General features: G+C 36.6%; 1 protein-coding gene across 2 annotated transcripts in view; it reads right to left on the bottom strand.

The window, feature by feature from the left end:
* gsap (gamma-secretase activating protein) overlaps positions 1–14,633 on the bottom strand; it is a 28,888-nt gene that overhangs the window by 3,138 nt on the left and 11,117 nt on the right. The window contains exons 17-27 of one of the 2 annotated variants that reach the window (XM_073867587.1): positions 14,503–14,572; positions 13,517–13,596; positions 13,028–13,106; positions 11,038–11,174; positions 10,721–10,782; positions 10,334–10,365; positions 8,835–8,896; positions 5,489–5,584; positions 3,160–3,230; positions 2,981–3,075; positions 1,579–1,698 (exon numbers count right to left, since the gene is read on the bottom strand). In XM_073867587.1, the coding sequence (XP_073723688.1) occupies positions 1,579–1,698; positions 2,981–3,075; positions 3,160–3,230; positions 5,489–5,584; positions 8,835–8,896; positions 10,334–10,365; positions 10,721–10,782; positions 11,038–11,174; positions 13,028–13,106; positions 13,517–13,596; positions 14,503–14,572 (904 nt within the window). The remainder of the gene's footprint in view (positions 1–1,578; positions 1,699–2,980; positions 3,076–3,159; positions 3,231–5,488; positions 5,585–8,834; positions 8,897–10,333; positions 10,366–10,720; positions 10,783–11,037; positions 11,175–13,027; positions 13,107–13,516; positions 13,597–14,502; positions 14,573–14,633) is intronic. The other variant, XM_073867592.1, reaches the window with a different exon arrangement.

The raw sequence follows: 14,633 nt of genomic DNA, 5'->3' as shown, positions 1-14,633 counted from the left end.
CTCTATCTTACACCCGGCGCAATGCAGCGCAATGCGCGACACAAGTGTCTTTTGCTAGTTTCCACCCTGCGCAATGATAATTTTCAAGTTTAGCACCACGTTGTTTAAATAGCAAATGCATTTGCGCCCCCTTTTGCGCCCATGGGCGTTCTGGTCTGAAAACGAGGTGTGTTCATGCGCATTGTTGGCACGTTGCTATTTTGACGCAACTAAAATAGACTACGCCATTGATCAACAAAAACCTGCTCTGAATTCTATAGTCAATGGCGCAATATGTTTTTCGTTATTTAAAGAGCGCATTAGTAATTTGCGCCTATAAAAACAACGAGGGTTTGCTTATCACATACATGAATGCGCAGCAGCACAAAAACGCTTTTAAATATTAAAGATTAAAGGATTGAATGTAACAGATTATTATTGAATCTTTTGTACATAAATGAGAATCGATTATGAGACGTTAGAAGGCGCAAAGAGCTGCTTCACCTGTAGCCTGGTAAGTAAATAAATGCTTTGCTTTAAACAAATGCATCTGTTTTTAAATGTTTTTTTAATGCTACCTCACGGATGTATTGTATATGATGACTCTGTACCTGTGGATATGGTGAGATGAGAAACATTTAAGTAATGCTTAAAAAAAACTTGTGACGCTGTCCAAGTGCTGAAACGTGCGGAGAGCCGTTTGTAAATTCTTTATCTCCTGTTTGTTACAAATAAAGTATTTTTAGAGTACAAACCTTTTCTTACATACCTGTACATAATTTTTTGATGATATTGGATAGCCATACATTTAAAGCAATTAAAAGCCTGCTTTTTACTTCCATGACTAAAAGAAAATGGGTTTTAAAGGTTTTAATAAAAAAATAACAATTTCAATACAAGTGAAAAACAACACAATTATTTAACATTAATCTTAAACTGGTGGTCTTCTTCCTCCGCTTAGTTTTTCAGTTTACAAAGTCCGTCATCTAAATAGGGATTAGACATAGCGCCAGCGCAACTTGCTTTTAAAGGGGATGAGAGCTGAGACTCTCATTGGTTTATTGCACGTTACGCCCAAAATACTCCCATTACTCATTAAAAAAATAGGACCAACCCTTTTCGACCATGCGCTCGGTGCACAAACCATTTTTCCATTGTTAAATTAGCAATGGCATCAGACATGCCCATTTAGACAATGGTGTATCAAGACCTTACATAATGAACTGTATTGTTTTTATCACCTTAGAATGAGCCATTTTTATCTACATACACCGCGGGTCCCTTACATGGAAATCACGTCATGTTTCAACAGTAGCCCAAACGGACAAACTGTTCTACAGAGCGCATTTCATCCCCGTGTTGTCTCAGACGATGACATGTTTGCCCAGTGGCGACTACCGTAGCTTCTCTTTGCGTTTCGAAATTGAGGTTGCAATCCGCAATCTCACAGCTAAAAACCCACAATGGTCCTTTAACTGAATATGCTCTTCTTATGAGAATATGTTGTTAAAAAGTTTATTGGTTGTCATCTATTCATTGCATGTAAACTAAATGAATAGCTTTAGGAACAGCGTATATAAGAGTGTGTTATATAAGTACCTGTCATAAGGCGTGAAACAAACGGTTCAGTGAGCTGCAAAAGTCCGTGATCCACATACTGGAGAAAAGTGTGCTGTGGGAGACAGCGCACTCCAAGCACACTCAACAGTGTAGAATACCCTGCACACAGATACACAAACCAACGCCTTTATGTCACTCAAACTGTTTTATTAGTAATAACCATTCAACCGTTATTAAGCATACACTGATGCACCAGGACAATGAATCATCCAAGCAGTGGCCAAACCATTTGTGTCAAAGAGCGCCTCCACCCAGACATATCTGGCATGCGTGAGAATTCCAAAACAACTCTTTTACCTCGTTGGGTCGTAGAATCGGCACAAACATCCGACACGCCCGACATCTACTCTATATGGGATGCATTTGGATTTTGGAGAGATGTTTAGTAGATTAATGTTAAGAGGGTTTGAGTCATGGGAGAACTACAGGTTTCTTTCGTTCCTTCATCCTTAAACAAACCGTTACAATGTCTAAACTTGGAAAGAAAAGACATACCAGCTGCTTATGTCTTAAAAACATGTGAGCATGAACTCTTTTGCAAAACGTATTGAGTTGCATTTCAAGATAGCATGATAGACATGTTCCCAAAACAAAGACTTTTCTTTCTAAAATACTTAAATTTAAGGAATAATAATAATATTTTCAAGAGATCAGAGAAAGCATTGTACAAAAAATCAAGATTGCCATAGGGATACAAAATCTGAAAGATTCACTGGGAAATATGAATAAAAAATTGTTTAGTCCTTATTTGTTTATGCTACTGTATTTGTTGTTTCTACGCTTATTAAACGTTTTATATGTGACCCTGAACCACAAAACCAGTCTTAAGGGTATTTTCTTTTTAAACTAAACTTTCGATTGATTTATGGTTTGTTAGGACAATATTTGGCTGAGATACAACTATTTGAAAATCTGGAATTTGAGGGTGCAAAAAAACAAAATATTGAGAAAAAGTCCTTAGTAACACACATTACTACTGATAAATACCATTTGATACATGTATGGTAGGAAATTTACAAAATATCTTCAAAGAACATGATCTTTAATTAAAATCATCACAATTTTTGGCATAAAAAAATTGATAATTTTGACCCATCTAATGTATTGCTGGCTATTGCTACAAATATACTTGTGTGACTTATGACTGGTTTTGTGGTCCAGGGTCACATATTGTTTGCTTCTTGCATGCTAATTTAAAATTATACTGAAATCTATTGTAGGTGTATTCTGCTGCATTTCGTGTTAGCCATTCAACATTTTCTTGTAAGGCCCCGTTTCAGTATGTAGGCAGTAGACAGCCAGGCAGCTCACAGTGCTGAAACAGAGATAAATGTCCCAATATGGTATGCAGACTGTGAGTTTTAGTCGATGTTTCTCTTACCTGGAGGGAGGGGGAAACAGAGGCCTTTGGTGGCTTCTAGAATGCGAAACATCATATGAAACATTGCCCACTCCTCTGAACACCCCTGTTGTTTCCTAGAGCAAAAAAATTGAATAATACGAATCTGCCCTTTTAACATGCAAGTAATGCATTATCCCACAAAAGATAGGAATACATACAGACAAAGCACCCAAGGACCCAACTCCAGCTTCTGCCACACCAATTCCAACAGATGCCAGACCAGTTCCAACTACCAAGTGAACAAAACATGAATAAATATTACTAAAACACATTAGAGCAACCTTCAACCTGGTGGCAAGACAACATCGGCCCTCTCGTAAAAAAAAAAACAGACCGGTCCACAGGGAATTCTCCCAGTGCTTCCTATAAGACAATCTGGGCCTGTATTAAAGCATACAAGTCTTCATAGTCGAGGTACCTTTTAAAGGGATAGTTCACCCAAAAATGAAAATAATGTCATTAATGACTCAGTCTCACCCTCATGTCGTTCCAAACTCGTAAGACCTCCGTTCATCTTCGAAACACAAGATGTTTTAGATTTAGTCCGAGAGCTTGTTGACCCTTCATAAAAAATCTACGTACATTATACTGTCCATGTCCAGAAAGGTAATAAAACATAATAAAAATAGTCCATGTGACATCAGTGGGTCAGTTAGAATGTGTTGAAGCATCCAAAATACAGTTTGGTCTAAAAATAACAAAAATTGCGACTTTTTTGGGCATTGTCTTCTCTTCCGCGTCTGTTGTGGGGCGCAGGCGCGGGACTGGAGTCGCGTGACTGCTGTGACGCGGCTGATGTGTTATCCTCAGACATGTTTGCAAAGTTTTATTTTCAAACTTACAGCATGCGTCTCCCTCAGACTGTAAACGAAGCCTGGGAGCACAAAAAACCCCACCTGGGGCGCACCAGATAACACATCAGCCATGTCACTGCAGTCACGTGACATTAGTCTCGCGCATGGCTTCACAATAGACGCGGAAGAGAAGACAATGCTGAATAAAGTCATAATTTTTGTTATTTTTAGACCAAAATGTATTTTCGATGCTACAACACATTTTAACTGACCCACTGATGACTACTTTGATGATGTTTTTATTACCTTTCTGGACATGGACAGTATATCGTACTTAGATTTTCAATGAAGGGTCAACAAGCTCTCGGACTAAATATAAAACACCTTAAACTGTGTTCTGAAGATGAATGGAGGTCTTACGAGTTTGGAAAGACATGAGGGTGAGTCATTAATGACATTGTTTTTGGGTGAACTATCCCTTTAAGTGTAGTTCACTCTGTTAGCAGTGCAAGGTTGTGGGTTCGATACCCAGGGAACACTCATACTGATAATAAATGTATACCTTAAAGGTGCAGTGTGTAAATTTGAGTGGCATTTAGTGGTGAGGTTGCGAACTGCAACCAACGGCTAAGTCCACTGCTCACCTATCGCTTTTAAAACACATAGAGAAGCTACGGTAGCTGCCACCGGACAAACATGTCATCGTTGGAGACAACTTAGTAAAAAAAGTTTGCCCGTTAAGGGCTTCTGTAGAAACATGGCGGCACAAAATGGCATCTTCCATGTAAGGGGACCCTCAATGTATGTAGATAAAAACGTCTCATTCTAAAGTAATAAACACATAATGGTTCAAAGGTATAAAAGGTCTTTATACATCCCTGATAATATAGTTTTATATATTATTTTGCATTTTGGTCAAGAGATCCTTCTAAAAATTACACACTGCACCTTTAAATGCCATAATAGCATCTGCCAAATGCATAAATGTCATTTTAAAACCCTGCTTTTAAATTTCACATTTTTGCAATTAATCTAAAAATTATTATATGAACACCACAGATTCAAACTGCTATTTTTGTCAAAATAACTACCAACCCCAGCAATTACAGAAACAGCAGAATCATGACAACACCCATCCTCTTTGAAACTACTAAGGAACATTCAGTATTAGGACATTAAGTGGAAATAAACCCACGCTGTCCTCAAATGACAGTTGTCAGAATGCATGCGACATTTCACTAGAGGTTAATTTGATGCATTTTCCCTTCCTGTTTTTGTAGAGAGCACACGTACCCCCCCACCTCACTTTCTGCTCACTTTAGTTTCAGTTAAGCACACATGCTTAAACCAATATTAATTCAAGCAGCTCTCCCTGGTCTACAAAAACAGGAAGTGCCACCACGTATCCATCTGCTTCCCCTTTGGTCTTTTAGACAGCTCAGTCTAATATCAGCTTGGTGGAGACAAATATATGTGCATATCTTGTCATTTGCTTCCCTTAGATAATAAGAGAGCAATGCATTATGGGGTGATAAGTATGTTGGAATAAGCACAATGGTTTATTGACCTCAGTAAGCTGTAGCACGGTCTTTATGTCGACAGAGTAGATTCATACTGTAGTGGTCAATTGCAAACAGATGGCTGATAGAAAACTGTGGCGTAACGAATTAAGAACAAACACACAAACACATACCAGCTTTGCCGCATAGTTCACCACAAGCAGATCTATCTTTTTTTTTCCCAGTCGTGGTAAATGCCTGTTCAAGTGTTCTCGGAGCTTGTCCACCATCTGAATAAGGCAACATGAATAAGATTAATTACAATATAAATACATAAAATATTTAATTGTATAAACCTTTTACAGGATAATATGAAGAGCGTCTTGTAAATTAGCATTTTTTTTCTAACGGAAAGTCGTGTTTAAGGGTCTGTTTACACTTGGTATTAAGATGTGTTTTCATCGATCGGATCACAAGTGGACGAGAGAGACACATTACGTTTACACCTGGTATTTAAATCCGTCTCTTTTGTCCACTTTCGACCGCTTCTGTGCTGAATATTTTGAGGGGGTGGTCTGTGAGACGGTGGGCGAGTCTCTTCGCTGTCATTTAAACGCGAGCGGGAGTTATGATGAGTTTATGTGGATGCAAACTAATATTATGTAAGAGTCCACTGCTTGTGTTGCCAGTAAACATGCTGCACAGTGTTTTTTACGTGTATATGTTAGAGCTTTCTCTGAATTTTCAGTGCAATTGATGAAATAAGATCGCGCAACTTCCACACGCTTGCAAAATGAAATTGCGGAGATCAGCCGCTTTAGTTTTATCAATGAAAGGCTAAAAATAGCGCTGTACATCGTATGTTTTCGCCTGAAGTCAGAAAAGACGTAAAACATTGTGCTCAGTATCTCAGATTAGATAAATGGGCAGAGAGAAGGTGGTCGCGTGTGGCTGTTCGAACACATTCAACCACATGTGCGTTTACACTACAAAAGCAATCCGATCGAAAGTGTTTTCAACTACCTCTGAATGTGGTTGAAAGTGGTCGAAAGTGGACGAGCTCAAAACGTTTTGAACACCGTTTACACCTGACATTAAAGTCGTCCACTCGTGGTCTGATCGACGAAAATGCATGTTAATGCCAAGTGTAAACAGCCTCATAGTCATGCAAAATTTTATTAACTCTTTCCCCGCCATTGACGAGATAAGTCGTCAATTAAGAGAAAACACTTCCTGCCAATGACTAGAATTTCCGGCTTTCCGCAATACCGCTACTTCCGCAATTTATACAACCCAGAAGTAGCGCCTCACATGAAAGAGAAAAACTCAGTGTATGTTTTAAAGATCGCTCTGAATCTGATCTCTATCAAAAGTCCTTCACAAAAATGAAATTATCTCAGCTTTTTGCTCAAAATTGGGTGTTTTTGAAGAAACCTACCCATATTTGAGAGGTGATAAAAAGAGAACTAATGAAGGTAGGATTGAACGTTTTTTTTTTGTTTGAAAGCAGAGGGTCTGTTCTTTCATTTGATATATTGTTTGTTTATTTATTTAAAGAAGAACATTTTCTGGAAGGCATTAAACTTTTGTGAAAATCATGAAAAATGCTGGCGCTGGCTTGCAACTTTTTTTAAAACGCTGGCGGGGAAATAGTTAATTTTTCATGACACTCGCATGAATTTTTGTGAGTAGTTTCTCTTGTCCGTGGCACGACTTTCTTTTTCGTTTCGTTTCGTTTTATGTATTGTTTTCACATAGTTTTTTCCTATTTTCTTACCATTGTCGCCTAGGGTTAGAATCACTTTCTGTTACATTTTTAGACATCCTAACCCAAATCCAAACTCTAACTTCAACTCCAGGTGAGAATATTTTTAAAAGCGGAGGAAAAACATGTAGAAACCACTGATCTATATGTGTGACTGGATTGCGCATAGAACGCTTATGTAACAGCGTGAGGTGAAGCCAGCGCAGAGTTCGAGCCGCCATCTTGGTATACCCAACCGGCAGACGGCATCTTTGACTTCCACTCAAAATCATGTTTTAAATTCACCCGCTTTACAGCGTATCAGTCACGCAAGATTATTTTTAGGATATGTGTACGTAAATTAACTGTTAATTCTGGTGTTATTTGCAATGTTTATGCTTTAATCGGGCAGGAAAATGGATTTATAAAAAAACGTTAAGGTGAGTGTGTCTGCTGCGTTCTGTTAATGACACGGTTTTTTTGACATTCAGCTACACGGTCAGCGTTATTTCTTTAAATAAATTTAGGTAACTTGTAAGTTTAGATAACATAAAACCAGCAAATTATTGCATGCACATACGATACATACAAAGTATGATTATTTATTCAAATTTCAGAATGAGCACGTTTGTCATTAATACTAAATATTCTGCGCTCTGTCTGCTGATCTGATACTGTAATGAAGATGAATGTATAATAACTGATTAAAAACTAAAATGTACAACTTTCAGTAAATAACTATGTACATGCTTAGGACGTTTGTGTTGTAATAATGTGCAGGGTAACTTCAGATATAAAAACAAAGACTAGTAAAGTGATGTTTTATCATTAAAATCTGATCGCGTCCATTGATTTAATAGAATGTTTGGGTATACCAACATGGCGGCGCGGTGGCTTCACAATTGTGACGTCATGCGCAATCCAGTCATTTATATAGATCAGTGGTAGAAACCAATACATAAAATTACATCCTAATCCAAACCCCAACCCCAAGCGACAATGATTTAAAAATAGGGAGGAGAAAAATGAGAAAGCAATACATATAATCACACGAAAAAAGTCGTGCCACGGACACAAGAAACTATTTATAGAAATTTGTGCAAGGTGTCATGAAAAAGACATTCGTGCTCAAGGCATGAAAAAAAATTATCGTGCCATGGACGCAAATAAATTAATACAATTTTGCGTGACTATAACAAGACTTTCCATGAGATCATGTTGTTTTATCAGGCTCTTATGGCTAGGTTTAGTAATTTTACTTTAAAAGCAATAACTAATAAATAGGTTATTAGTCAGTATAAGTCTGTAATTAAATTCTTCATCTGTGCACTTAGAGGACTTTGCTAAAAAATTCATTGCATTTAGGCTGAGGCCATGATTAAGCAGATTTGAAGCGAAGGTATTTCATGAACGTTTATTACATACCGAGATCATTCGGTCAATATCATTATTTCATTTTTGACAGAGATGCCATTTAGCTTTTAAGAGTCTGATAAAAAATGCTCACTTAAAAGAAAACATGTCAGACGCACTTAGAGGGTTTCACATCTGAGCTCTTCAATCATAAAACTTAAGGACTGTGACTATCAAAAATATGCAAGAGTAGAGTCAGGTCCTCTGTTTCTTATTAGGGCTATTACTGTCTATGTCATTGTGAAGGATTATTTATAACCGTTTGTAATTGCATGCACTTGTCGCCAATTCATGTTGAATTCAGCTTCTTTGATCTATGACATGACTCTATTTCTTTGGAGTGTCATAGCAGATCAATTGTCAGATGCTGGCCCACAACTCACCAGGCCAACCAGTGCCCTCTGCTGTTGGTCTTCCTCCTGAAACAGTGGAACCACACGCCTGTCTGAAAGATGAACAAGGTTGTAAGAAAGAGAATTCACTACAGATGAAGGAAAATTCTGTCATTGTTTATTTACCCTGATGTTGTTTTAAATCTGTACACGGTAGCTTGCTTCCACAGAATACAAATCATTTTTGAGAAGATTTGAAGACGCCAAAAGTTTGAGAACTTGACTCAGGGTTCCCACACCGTAGTTAACCTAAAATTTAAGGACCTTTCATTGAAAGGCTTTCAAGGACTTTCCAGGTCTAATACCTTCAAGGACTAAATGTGAGGACACATTTCAAGTGAGAGCAAGGTTACATCGTGTTACCTTTTAAGATACATTGTTACAGTTCCCTTTCGAGGGACCTCACCACTGCGGTGACACTTTGGGGACGCCTCCAAGGGTAAGTGTGTCTAAATGTGTATATCAAATTCAACCAATGGTGAGGCTTAATGACAAAGACAGGGTGACGTGGGAGCCACGAAGTATATATCGCTATCTGAAATATTACCAAAGACGGCGTTTCAGGGACGCAGGAAGTATGGCAAGGGAGACGCAGCGTCTCGTTCCCTTCTCAGGAAACAACAGTTACATACATAACTCGAGGCATTTTCATGTGTCAAACACAACTATGCAAAAAAGCATTTTGGTATGAATCAACATTCGCATCTAGAAGATATAAACATTTAAAGCGAACAGTTTAGCACGTGTGCTTAAAAAGTCTAGAATTTTTATATTATTCTGCACCACACAAAATTCTTGCATAAAATAGATTCAAGGACTTTCAATGACTTGTATATATTTTTGTATATTTTCAAAAACTTCCCAGGGCCTTGAATTTTCCCCCCAGATTCACAAACTTTCACGGATTTTAAGGACCCGTGGGAACCCTGTTGACTTCGCGACGGGCTGATCACACCAAACACACTTTAAATGCTTGAAAATGCAAGACAGACAGTCTTTTAAAGAAAATATATCGCCTGGCAGTGAACTTTGAGCTTTATCATTTCACAGGTATTTTTTATGCTATTATAGCAATATTACACACTAACTAGGGTTTTAAAAAATGGCATCAGAAAGAACGTGACATTTAAACATAACATTAATTCTCACAATATTCAGTTCTAGGCTGCAGGTGAAGGGCCTCATATAAGCACATATGTCAAATGGTCGAGGCTGTGTAATTTAAGTGGAGTCCGTGTCTGATAGCTGCATATTTTGTGTGTGTTTTGTGAGTGAGGAGCGAGCGTTACTCTTATATAACTCTGAAATACTTTCTCTCTTTTCCCTCGAACACGAAACTTGATTAATCACAGATAAACGAAAGTGGGATTACATCCAAACTAGAGAATGTGACCCTGAAACCCCCTTCTTGTTTTCCATGTAAGTACCAAACATTTCCTGGATTTGGTGTAAACGATCTCATTGACACTACTAAATCATGTTTCACTTACCCAATCGCCAGGTGTCCACCATGGATAAAACTCTAGAGAGACAAAAATAAATCGGAAAAAGGAATTTAAATAAAATCAAGTGTTTCACTTGCATTGTTTCTTTTACCAATGGGTCTCATCAGATGTCAATGGCAAACACATTTAGCTTGGACAGATCACATTTAGCTTTGCACAGATCAGCTATGCAAAGCTTAAAAATGAAATGCACTGAAAAAGCAAATGAATGACTTGTTTTTACTCATTTAATCAGTTTGTTTATTAATATTTGTAAGAGTTTTACAGCCTACTGCATAATATGACACTTTGTTTTAAAAGTGTAATATGCACTCCTAACATTCCCACAAACACACTCACGCACTCGCAACAGCCACATCATTCTCCACCCACTTTTTGGTGTTCTCCTCGATGTGCCGATTATAGCGCGGGGATTTCTTTTTTTCCGAGTTGTGCTGTAACAACAAAACAAAAATATTATAAAACCAATTCCTCTCCACAATTCTAATTGGTTGATGCGAAGGACTTGTTTACTATGCTACTGTATTTATACACAGCATTCGAATATTAGCTTTAATTCATTTGAAGTGACAATTTTTATGTTATTTAAATATGATTCTCTACTTCACAATAATTTATATTTTAAAATAATACCCACATCTAACTGCTAAATGTGGGTCTAATGTCGCTTGTGTGTTACTGTCTCTCACCATGGATGCCTGAAATCTGCCCCACTCCTCTTTAATTAAAGTGGTTCTAAATCGTAGGCCTGGTACAGCCTCAAAGTATCTCATCCTGTCCAAGACGTGATGTAGCTCCTCCCAGTAACCATGCAAGCTCTTACCCTATTACATAGAGAAACCCAATGAATAATATCAATATTATTTTCGTTATATTACGTGTCCCCTGGAACTGAAGTCCTGGCAAATGTGTAGCCTTTTTATTTGTTTGTTTTTGTTCCAGGCTGACAGTTCACCACTTACACATTTTCTGTTGTTGAGTTTCCCACTTACACCACTCCCAAATTTTGTTTATTAAATATGGATTCCAGCTAATCTGCGTCATTCACAAGCACTAAATTCAGGCCTCTTCTGCCACCTAGTGTTTTGTAAGCTAACTGAAACACTGGACACACTGTCTGAAAAATGGTCCATAGCTGTGATTTTAAAAGGTCCTAATATGTACCACTTAGATACAGATACGTATACATTTGGTACCAATATGGGTGATTCTCATGAAATGCAGATTTAGAAGGTGTCCAGCATCAGATTTTTTTAAAAGCCCTTGAAGCCAATTTTTTTTTGCACATATAAGATTAAGGTCTGAACTTACTATAAACATTATTTTTAGAGGATTTAAAACATATTTCCTATAGAATTATATTAGTGCTGCCTAACGATTAGTCGCGACTAATCGTTTGCAGAATAAAAGTTTTTGTTTACATAATATATGTGGGTGTACTGTGTATAATAATTATGTATAAATACACATACACACATGCATGTATATAATTAGGAAACATTTGCATGTGTATATACATGTTTATATTTATATATAATCTATATTATATATAAATATTTATTATATAAATATATTTTTTTCTTAAAATTATACATTTATGTGTGTGTATTTATATAAACATAATTATTATACACAGTACACACACATTTATTATGTAAACAAAAACTTTTATTCTGCAAACGATTAGTCGCGACTAATCGTGAGGCAGCACTACATTATATAAATTTTTTAGAATATTAAATTAAAAAAATATCATTACCGCAACATGATTTACATTAAATATATGCATTTACAAACCCATGTTTCGGTAATGAGAACTAAAAAGTTGTCTAGGTACTATGACAAACAAAATTTCAACTTTTATCTGAAGAGAAAAAATAAGAACTGCTTACCTGGTAGCCATCTTGAGTGTCACAGTCAATTATGTCCCTTCCAACTATTTATTTTTTTAATGTTAGTTCATTGAGGGCTTAAACAATGATTGAAAATTGTTGCGGAGGATGAGAAAGTTTTTCTTGGACACATTTATATTCCTTATTATTGTCTCTACATTTACCAATGATCACCAAATACCACATGTTTCTTTAGTGTAAATGTTTATAGTATAACTGAACTTTAATTATAAATATGTCCATGTCAAAGACCCCAAATCCAGTCATGGACACATTGCGGTAATGAAAATTTTCCCCTTAAATGTGGAAAAAAACAAAATTGGTTTGTATGATGTCATTTGAAATAATGTGCAAAATAGTATGTGAAGAGATGTCTTATTTTGATAATCATTCTTTGCATTAACTTTTTTTATCAAATGTTTCATGACACCTCATAAGTCTAATTTCGCTAGAATCACCCATGTGTATCTCTGAGGTAGGCTACCTATTAATGAGGTACTATTAAGTGTACATTTTATAAAGGGTACCACCCTAATGACAGCCAGGGACCGTTTATTGACCATTTTTTTTTGACAGTGTAGCTTAAATGGCTTTCATACTTTTAACTTGGATAATGTAAAATTTTTCTTTGAAACAGGGTATTTCATAGGGCAAAAAATGTAGTAATGTACTTAATTTTTTTTATTTGATTGGATGGTAAAAAGCAGAAGTAAAGCAAGACCTAAAATAAAAAGTATACATAAAATGTGTGCTCATAGTGAAACTATACAGTTGTATATCTTACCCTTCCCCTTGATAAGTGGTTGACAGAGCAATTCAGGAGTACATTTAACTCCAGGGATTGCAGTCAGAGCAATGGGCAGCTCCTTGAAAACAACACATAAATGTTAGGCAGTCCTTGACAAAGGCACAGGGTTCAATTATTTATAGTAATCAAAGCAAATTCCCTTAAGGAGTTAAAGCCACAATATAAGATTTTTGCAATAAACTACTTGCATTATTAACATTATCCTTAAAGATATTTATCCTTCCAGATAAATTCCTATTTAAAGGGCACCTATTATGCAAAATCTACTTTTACATGGTGTTTGGACATAATTTGTGTTGGGAGAGTGTGAACACAACCACCCTATAATAAAAAATCCACCTACCTTGAGCACCTTTAAGCTTCGCCTTTGTTATCATTTAGAAAAGGCGACCTCTAGTGGTGAAATCCTACATATTGTGCCTTTAAATGTGAAGGCTTTACTCATTAAAACAAAATACAAGCGTTTACCTTTTTCTCAAACACGCAGGAGTACGGCAACACTTTATCTAGGCTCACACACTGCTGGTAGCTTATTCTGTACAGGGATGCTGCAATGATAGACAGACTGTGAATATTATAGTATTAAAGGATTAGTCCATTTTCTTAAAAAAAATCTAGATAATTTACACCACCATATCATCCAAAATGTTGATGTCTTTCTTTGTTCAGTCCAGAAGAAATTATGTTTTTTGAGGAGAACATTCAGGGATATTTGTCATTTTGAGGGACTTTGATGGACCCCAACACTTGGCAGTTTTGGTGCAGTTTAGAATTGCAGTTTCAAAGGACTCTAAACAATCCCAAATGAGGCATAAGGGTCTTATCTAGCGAAACGATTGTCATTTTTGACAAGAAAAATAAAAAATATGCACTTTTAAACCACAACTTTCATCTATCTCCGGTCCTTTGACACGTCAGCGCGACCTCACGTGTGAAGAAAGAGAACCGTTACGACATTGTTGTATGTTGAATGATACAAATTAATGTCTTTGTGTCAGTTTATTGTTTAAAATGGTCCGCAGATGTGCGTTTTTATATATGTAACACGTGACCTTTCCACGGCATTACGCAATTACGTGAGGTCACACAGCCAGAGGAAGAAGAGAAGTTGTGGTTTAAAAGTGCATATTTTTTTATTTTTCTTGTCAAAAATGACAATCGTTTCGTTAGATAAGACCCTTATGCCTCGTCTGGGATCGTTTAGAGTCCTTTGAAACTGAAATTTTATAATGCATTAAACTGTTACGTGTTGGGGTCCATTAAAGTCCATTAAAATGAGAAAAGTCCTGGAATTTTTTCCTCAAAAAACATAATTTCTTCTCGACTGAACAAAGAAAGACATCAACAGTTTGGATGACTTGGTGGTGAGTAAATGATCTGGATTTTTTTAAAGAAAATGGACTAATCCTTTAAGCATGCTAACCTGAAATCACAATAAACACAAAAGCACTCACCTAGAATGAATTCCTGAATCTGATCGAAAGCATCAAAGCTCATGACATTTTCACTGATCCAGTTTATAATCTAGATAGAAAAAAAGGACAATAAAATACCTATTCATCACCACATAAAGGGTGTCTATATA

Source organism: Misgurnus anguillicaudatus, chromosome 1 (assembly GCF_027580225.2).
Source record: "Misgurnus anguillicaudatus chromosome 1, ASM2758022v2, whole genome shotgun sequence".
NCBI lineage: Eukaryota > Metazoa > Chordata > Actinopteri > Cypriniformes > Cobitidae > Misgurnus > Misgurnus anguillicaudatus.
The sequence above is the reverse complement of the archived record's forward strand: the minus strand, read 5'-3'. Positions and strand labels throughout refer to the sequence as shown.